Source organism: Glycine soja, chromosome 13, assembly GCF_004193775.1.
Source record: "Glycine soja cultivar W05 chromosome 13, ASM419377v2, whole genome shotgun sequence".
In the NCBI taxonomy this organism is placed as follows: Eukaryota; Viridiplantae; Streptophyta; class Magnoliopsida; order Fabales; family Fabaceae; genus Glycine; species Glycine soja.
Window position 1 is genome coordinate 20,354,072 of NC_041014.1, and position 8,526 is coordinate 20,362,597.

Genomic DNA, 8,526 nt, shown 5'->3' on the forward strand with positions numbered 1-8,526 from the left:
ACTAAAATAGAAGTAAAAGCAAATACGACAAAAAATTAACATTGAAAAATTGAGAAGATTTTCCTCTCCAATTAATTATTGTATTCAAACTTTCTCAAATTATGGTAAAATAAATGAGAAAATGTGCCTTTTTTTGTAAACTGCTGTTTGTTCTTTCATTAATTAGAATTATTGTATTCTGCAAATATGTAGTTTACAAAATTTTGAATGAATTGTCAAATATTTTAAATTGTAAAATAGACTTGTGATCGATGCACTCATTCAAAGTTTTTAAAATGTGAACTTTTCTTGTGATGAAACCATTTGAGCACAATATCTATATTTTTTCAGAAATTATTTAAACAATATTATAGTTTAAAATTACATCAACTAAAGGCCATGACCATAGTCAATAACAGCTTTCAACATAATATTTTTCTTGTAATTCTAAACTTTGGTTTCAGGTTTAAAAAGGTAAAAGACATATAACTTCTCAAAGTATGGAAGAAAATTTGGTTAAGGATCCTCGTCTTTACTAAATTCATAGGCATAATTTTAGATTATCTTAAAAAGTTTTTAATCCCACATTGCTTAATTTTGAGTGCTTTCAAACAAGCATGTAAAAGAATAGACTTGCACATGAGATCAAGCCAAGTGAGCTTAATGCATTGCAATTTGGACGTAGGTTAGTGAGTTATGAGTTATCCAATATTTGTAACTTCATCCTGATAATTAAAGTTTATATTATTATCTGATTTATTGAAACCATTATCTGAAAATTTAGGCTTAATCATTAGTTTCAATTTAAAAAACCAAGAACATCATGAGTTACTATCATTTAAATCTTGATAGTTCTACTACCTTGATTTACATCAGGAAGAAAAATGTCACATTGTCATGGTCTTGGCATGTAACTTGCTCCTGCTGGTTCCAATTTACCAGTGACTATCCAACCAGAAGTCATAGTCACAATGATGAATAATATGATTTTGATTTCACATTATAAACATTGACAAACTATAAAGTACAGTTTTGCCAAGCTTATACAAGAAACATCTAAGAACCTATAGAAAGATAGCAGAAAAAATAATTCTACAAGGGGGAATCAACCACGGAGCGTTTTACAACAATAACTTATCACCATGTTCCCAATCTTAATATTGTTTCTGTGTATCACATGGAAAAGTAAATTAACCTACCAGTATACTAGTTTCTCATCTGCTCTGTGGCTTGTTTGGTAATTACATGGCCCTATGTAGACCTTACGGCTACATAGATGATGTGGTGGTATCATTGACAAGGATACACTTTTTCCTCTATATGTTGTTTTCTTTTTATGTCCAAAATTTTCAACCCCCGCTTTTGGAGCTCTATGGTAATAAATGAACTTTATGGAAAATGAATATATGTATATAATGGTCTAGTTTCTTCAGGCCATCAATTCTTTTTAGCTTGCCTGTCTCTTGAAGAAAGGTTTCTGGCAGATCAGGAGTCTCTGATCACTGTCACTTTCAATTTCTATCACTCTTGCATCCCACTTCAGCTGTGCTGTTAGAGGTCTAGCTGATTCTATTAAGGGAACTGTGTCGCGAATTATTACCCAACCCTGCACACATGAACAATGTCAGAATATCATAAGTCCATGAACATGTATAGGGGATGAAATCATGAAACATTTTAAGACATTTTTACTTGTTCTAAAAAAATCTAGCATAAACATACAGATCACATCACACTCAGCAACTTTAAACAATAGAAGGGCTGCCTAATTCATACACATTTTACAGAACAAACTGCATAAAATATTAATGAACTGCTTAATGAGCAACTACTATAGAGGTTTTGGTTCAATGACAATATGAACTAAATTCACATACCTCTGGGCGAAGTATCCTGTCAATTTCAATGAACAGGTCAAGCATGGAGCATCTGTGCTGCTCAGTTTCAAGGGATAGAAGTCCTGCAGCATGCACCAAGTCATAGGTTCTGGGGTACGTTGGAAAAGCCTCACACCTAGAAGCCACCAAAAGTCATATTTGTTAAGGAAACTATAATCTGCGTAGGACCTAGCAACTAACTATTCTTCACAAAATCTTATCAAAGAATATATGAGCCAGACCTAATTGGAAAAGTAAATGGTAAATCACCACGTTTTGATTTTTTTAGTCAACTATGGTAAACAATTAGTCATTCTTGAACAAATCATAAGATGATTTCATATAAGTATAACTCCATAATTTTGGAGTTATTTAACAAAACAACTGTAACCTTCCGTATGGTCATTGAGTTCATAGGGAAAATCTGTAAATTATGTTGAAAAACTTTAGCATGTATAAATTTCTTGCAACCATATCACAATATATTTCTTTACAAAAATGTCAGATGTCTGAACCCTTTTCCATCTACCAAAACCCAAAAATTGAGAATGTGCACAAAGTGTGAATGTTACAACAGGTATAAACCTCAACTGAAAAATAGTTAGACCTAGATAATGATACTAATCTTTAGATTTTAGAAAAGAAAACAAATACCAATAACTCTAAGTTTTTAGAAGGGACTGAGATAAAAAAAAATGGAAGAACAAAAGAATTTAGCATGTGTCTGAGAATCCATATTAAGCTAAGAAAAACAAACTTATTGAAGCAGAGAAGCATGACACTTTAAATAAGATCAAGAGAAAAGAAATTAGCATACCAATCATGCAAAACACCAACAAATCCTCTGTCCTGGATCAAGGGAAGATAATTGGGTCCACTTATTGGGACCACATTCATCACCCACGCAGACTTTCTAGCCTGCAACAATGCAGAATTAAAGCCACCAAAATGAGCATTCATGTCTAGCACATTTCTGAACATGTTGTAAGGAGGCGAAGGGTCCTCATCACCAGGCCTCTTCGGATGATCAGAAAATATTAAAGGTGACATGAGTGACCAATAATTCTGGACTGCTGTTTTCCAGCTGTCAGAGTCCTCGGTAAGTTCATCGGGCTGCAAGCCTAGTACAGTTAAATATATGCATACTAAGTTAACCAAATGAATAGGAGATTTGATTCAATATGACAATACAATTACAATGCAATCACTTCCACAAAGAGCTATATAATTTAGTGTTGAAGAACATAATAATTACCGTAGATTGCCAAGTTGTTGTTGTTTAAGTTAGCTCGGGAAGGCCATCTTTCCCTTTTTTCAATTGGAACCCAACGACTGCTCTGTATTCCACCTATGCAGTTTTGCAGTTCTCGATAATATGGAGTCTCCACATCAATACCTCTACCACACAAAGAAGGGCCAGAACCAGACTTTCTGGAAGTAAAAATAGGCCATGCTAAGAATCAGGCCACATTAATTTCAAAATGGTACAAAATATATATATATATATACGCACACACACACATTGTATAGAATCTATTTACTAGAAATCTGTTTCCTAGAACATACAAAAGTGAAATAACTTCCAGAAGTACATGTTTGAAAGCATTACCTTGATGCATAGCAACTTTTTTTACTAGTTTTCTTCCATACAACAGTTTCATCTTGCTGTGACAGCAGTTCCCAGCAAAGAGTTAATGTAAAATCTTGCATAAACTTCCACCTTTTCTGATTTTCTTTGTTACGAGCATTTGTGAGCGGTGATGTCCAAACAAAGTATCCACCAGGTTTTAAAAGTCTATCGGCTTCAATCAGGAGAAGGCCATCTATACCATGTAATATGAATGTTAATAAATCACAAGGTGCTAAAATATTGATATTTCGGAGTTTATGCTCAAACATAAACGGGAGGGGGGGGCGGGGGTAAATAAAACAGAATAAAGGCAGGTTGAAGGATTAGAGTTAGATTCAGTGCCTTCACACAAATATCAGAACTCATAAGTCAGAAGGAAGAGTTTCAAAAGTTAACCTCGGTTTGTTGGATACTTCACCAACTATGGCAAGTAAACGTTAAAAGGTATCTACTTATTTTAAAAGATGTAAGTTGTAAATTTCGGAAACTCCATGTAATGAAGAACTAAATATGGATATTTTCCGAAAGTATATACCATATACTTTTTCTTAATTCTGCAATACAAAATTAGTTTTTGTTACATCAGAAACAAATAAGGAATGCATCCAATGTGTAAGCATTCCAGATAGAAAAGCCTTTTTAGTTCAAGATATATGTACGGTTAGCAACACACTTTTCTCATCAGAATGAGAAAGAGATAGATATTTAGCCTAGTTGAAAGAGCCAGAACAAAACATGGCATTATTTTTCCTTGGTCACAAAATAGTGCTGAATGTCTAGGCTCAATAGAGAAAAATTACAATACAGATATAGCCAAGTTCACCAAGCTCAGGTGTCTTCAATAAGGGATAGTTACAACCATAAATAAAAATCATTTTTTTTTATCAAAATAGGAAAAGTGAATGCATTAAACTTGAAATTACCAGAAATACATCCATGGAATTTAAAAAACCAAGGCATACTTTGAAGAACCAAGGAGTGGATTCTATTCTTATTTGATGACAACTAATTTCTTCCATTGACACATATAAAGTATGATGCATAATCTAAATAGTCCAGAAAATAAAAGTTTTTGTCAACTAAGTACAAAATATGATAAATGCATCTTTATCCAACACAAAGTAGAATAGATTGAAAGTTGAAAATACCTTTCTGGTCCCAATCAATGCCACATCTTGCACAATGTAACATATCAAAGGATAGAGATGGATATGGCAACTGCTTTGAAGTGAAAGAAGCAATCATAGCAGGAAGACCCCTTTCCAGAGTGAGCTGAACTTGACTGCCAGAAGGTTCATAGTTTGCAATGCACATAGTTAAAAGCTGACTGTCGAAGAGGTGTGCTCCAAAGCTACCATAGCCACAACCTATGTCTAGTATAGTTCGAACCTACAAATTTTAAGATGACAACATTCTCAATCAAATAAGATTTCAGGCAAGGAACATCAAAGTCAAACTTCATGAGTTCAGATCCAATGCCACCACAACCCATAAAAAATCTAACACAAGTCCCTCCAAGGCACTTTATAACAAACAATTTTAGATGGTACAAGTATAGAACAGTTATGACTTATGTCATATACAAGGTTACCATTTTATGCCCTCAGTTAATATTTTTTAGAATATTCATTTATCGTTTGAGGGCGAGCCCTGGTGCAGCGGTAAAGTTGTGCCTTGGTGACTTGTTGGTCATGGGTTCGAATCCGGAAACAGCCTCTTTGCATATGCAAGGGTAAGGCTGCGTACAACATCCCTCCCCCATACCTTCGCATAGCGAAGAGCCTCTGGGCAATGGGGTACGAAGTTTTTTTATTCATTTATCGTTTCATCAAGATAGTTAATATTTATATATTTTTAGTACTAGAATGGAGATACCCAGTTCTTTATAGTAAAACAGATGGCATTAAGTATGCTGAATTTGACAGTGAGCATGTATCAAACTAGTCAAATATAAGTACAATGAATCATGAAAAATCAAGCAACAAACACTTGATGTGTCCATTTCAAGAGAGAGCAAACGTATTTACCCCAGCTTGTATGAAGTAAGATTCATTTCTAAGTCCAATCATTTCAGCGATTTGATGTGAGTAGTCTTCAATACCATCAAACATATGAGAAGCTGAACGAAATGAAATTTGTTCTTCATCCAGCATCATCATCCTGTAAATTAAATTACAAATGAAAACTTTAGGTATCAAAAATAGCCAAAAGTGCAACAGCAAGTAGGAGAAATGTTAATATATCACTTACCTCTTTGTCAAGCTTCCAGAAGAAAGAACCTCCTGAGCTGAGATCTTCACATTAGCAACCCAGATAACATCTTTTCCAGTAGGCCACCTTAAGGGAATTTTGTAATTCACCGGTGGCAGAACCAAACAATTCTGCCTAAGCTCGTGGCTGCATTGCCGGTCCACTTCATTGTTATCAGAAACTCCCAATTCCACATCCTCAGAAATATTGTAGCAAGGAACAAAGTTTTCAAACTCCTCAGAACAGAATTCAGACTCCTTCAACCTCAAAGGACCGCGCGAAAACTCACTGATATCCAAAATGTCCGAGACAAGCTTCTCTTGAAGCCTTCTATAACCATGGTAAATTTGACCTCTTGATGAGGATGAAATCGACAAAGTCCACCAAAAAGATCCAGTAAGAGCCAGAACAACTATAAACACTAAGCTGAACTTCAAAGAAAGCAACATTAACTTAAGCCGGCTTCGTGGGGTGCCAACCATGAAGGGATCAGAAGCAAAACCATTCTCAGCTATGCCATTGCCATATTTTGAATCAGAATTATTTCCCAAAAGAACCCTCAGAGGAAACCTCAAAGTAAAAGGGCTGTGATCTGAAGAACCCCTCGTATCCAAATCTTCCTTTTCCGTTTTATCTTTAGATTGGGAGTCCCACAAGTCATCATGGCCACTCTCAGGGACCCTAACCCCACCTGACACACCTCTTTGCAGAGGCCTAGACATTCTCTGACCAACCACAACAGTAGCACAACACAAGTTCAACTATGAATAAATGTTCTTATGTTAACCCTGGTAATATATTATAAACCCACCCAAAAACCAATAAATACTACAACAACAAATGTCTTAACTCTTATCCCACTGCACTAAGTGAAGTCGGCTAAGTAAATCACAAGATCCAATTCGACTCGATTAAAGACCAAATCTTCAAGATAACCCAGAAACCAATCGAAGAGTGTTAGTTACTTAAGCATCATTAGATTTATTGGGATGAAATCAGCTACAGAATCTGGCTCCAGTTAAGCAAATGCAAACCTACAAAAAAAAAAAAAAAACAGAAGAGAAAAAAAACGCAAACTTTCTCTCATTAGGGAATCAAAACAGGGGAATAACGACAAGAAAGAGCAGTAATTAATTCACCGCATCAGATCCATCACGGACCCAGCATTGAAATGGAAACGTACCAACATTCATAAAAGAAAAAAGAAAACTTGCGCGGTAATTGCCATATGGGTTGGTGGGTAAACACTGAAACAGAGCAGTGAAAAGCACTAGCTAGCAGTAACTAGTAACTAGTAACTATGGTCTATGGCACAAGCTCATTTTTTTTCTTAGAAGGGAAACTCACATAACTCAGTTGCCGTTTGAGAGTACTTGAAATCAAGCTAGAGTGAAAGAAAAAGAACAATTTTAAGAAGAAAAAAGATGAACAATATTAGTAGTAGCACCTGTTTGTTTTGGTTGGGGTGAAGAAGAGAGCATGGAAGTGATTTTTATTATGGAGGGGTGTGTGTGAGTGTGGTTGGTTGCTTGTAACACAAATCACAAGAAGAGCGCACGCTGTCTGTGCTTGGTTTTGTTCTGGTTTGTGTGTGGATCAGTGAGTGATTCTTCTCTCTCACTCACTTGCGGCCTCGTCGAATGATTAGCGTGTGTGTGTGCTATGGAAACTAGAGAGAGAGAGAGAAAGTCTGAGACACGGTGATTCTAACTGAGTATGCAAGCAGGTTAGCAGGTTTTGTACTGATCGGATCGTGACACAAACACTACTCATGGGCCAATATAATAATCTTAAAAATTTAAGAGAAAAAAAATGAGATGCGGCTGAGGAAAACCCAAATTTTTTTGTGTCAAAAGTGAAATTAGATTTTGGGGTTTTCAAGTAAGATTTTGAATAGTCTTATAAATATAATGTGAAGAAGAGATTTCAAAAAATGTAACTAGTTAAAAACAAATTATAGATCACAAGAAGATAAATTGTTGCATATGTAATCTTGTTTGAAGTGGAATATGATTATTTCATGCGATAAGGTTTTTTGTGTGCATCTACTACTTTAATTCAAGAATTAAGTAAAATAATATATGTCAATTAATCTACACGTTTGATAGTAAATAGTATGTGGTTAACTAATTTGTGGTCAGAAATTAATTAACAGTAAAACTGTGAATTTATGGTACTTATAACATGATAATAAATTAATGTAGTATTTTAAAAAAAAGTAACTCTAAAGATTTAAAAGGAAATATTGTTAATAATATATTTCTAATGAAATTTATTAAGATTCATGAAATTGTGTGAATTTTCCGTTTTATTTAATTAATTTTTATATAAATTTCAACCTTTTAATAAATATTAATTAATAACAAAATATTAAAGAATGATGTTTTATTATTGCTTATATTTTTGTGAGCAACAAAAAATCCTTATTCAATCTTTAATTTTAAAATATTTTATAAAATTGTGGGAAACAAAAAGATAGGTATTTTTTTATCTTTCAAAACTATTTTTTTGTAAGACACAAATTTATTTAAGATATAGTTGAATATTGTGACATTTTTCTTAACACACAAAAATATAATTAATTAATATAAATCACAAAGACATAGATTAGACATGTTTTAAAATATTTATTAAATAAACAAAAAAGGACTATTTCATTCTTTTTTTAATTTGCTTACTACTGAAATGGAATTTCGTTCGTATTTATTATTATTTAAAAGTATCAAATAATATTAACTGTTATCTTTTTAGTTATACCATTCTTTCTAGTTAGTTCTTGAATATTTTATT

At 33.8% G+C, this 8,526-nt stretch overlaps 1 protein-coding gene across 2 annotated transcripts; it reads right to left on the reverse strand.

The window, feature by feature from the left end:
- Positions 1–882: 882 nt before the first annotated feature.
- On the reverse strand, positions 883–7,463 carry LOC114381488 (probable pectin methyltransferase QUA2). Of its 2 annotated transcripts, none has more exons than XM_028340755.1 (9): positions 7,184–7,463; positions 5,737–6,770; positions 5,514–5,646; positions 4,635–4,875; positions 3,466–3,679; positions 3,112–3,287; positions 2,674–2,977; positions 1,857–1,992; positions 883–1,585 (listed from the first exon to the last, which is right to left on the reverse strand). In XM_028340755.1, exons 2-9 carry the CDS (start codon positions 6,456–6,458, stop codon positions 1,427–1,429), a joined length of 2,085 nt encoding a protein of 694 aa, XP_028196556.1. In that variant the 5' UTR covers positions 6,459–6,770; positions 7,184–7,463; the 3' UTR covers positions 883–1,426. The 2 variants fall into 2 exon arrangements, with proteins under 2 accessions (XP_028196556.1, XP_028196557.1); XM_028340756.1 differs by lacking the exon at positions 7,184–7,463 and adding an exon at positions 6,920–7,177.
- Between the last annotated feature and the right edge of the window lie 1,063 nt (positions 7,464–8,526).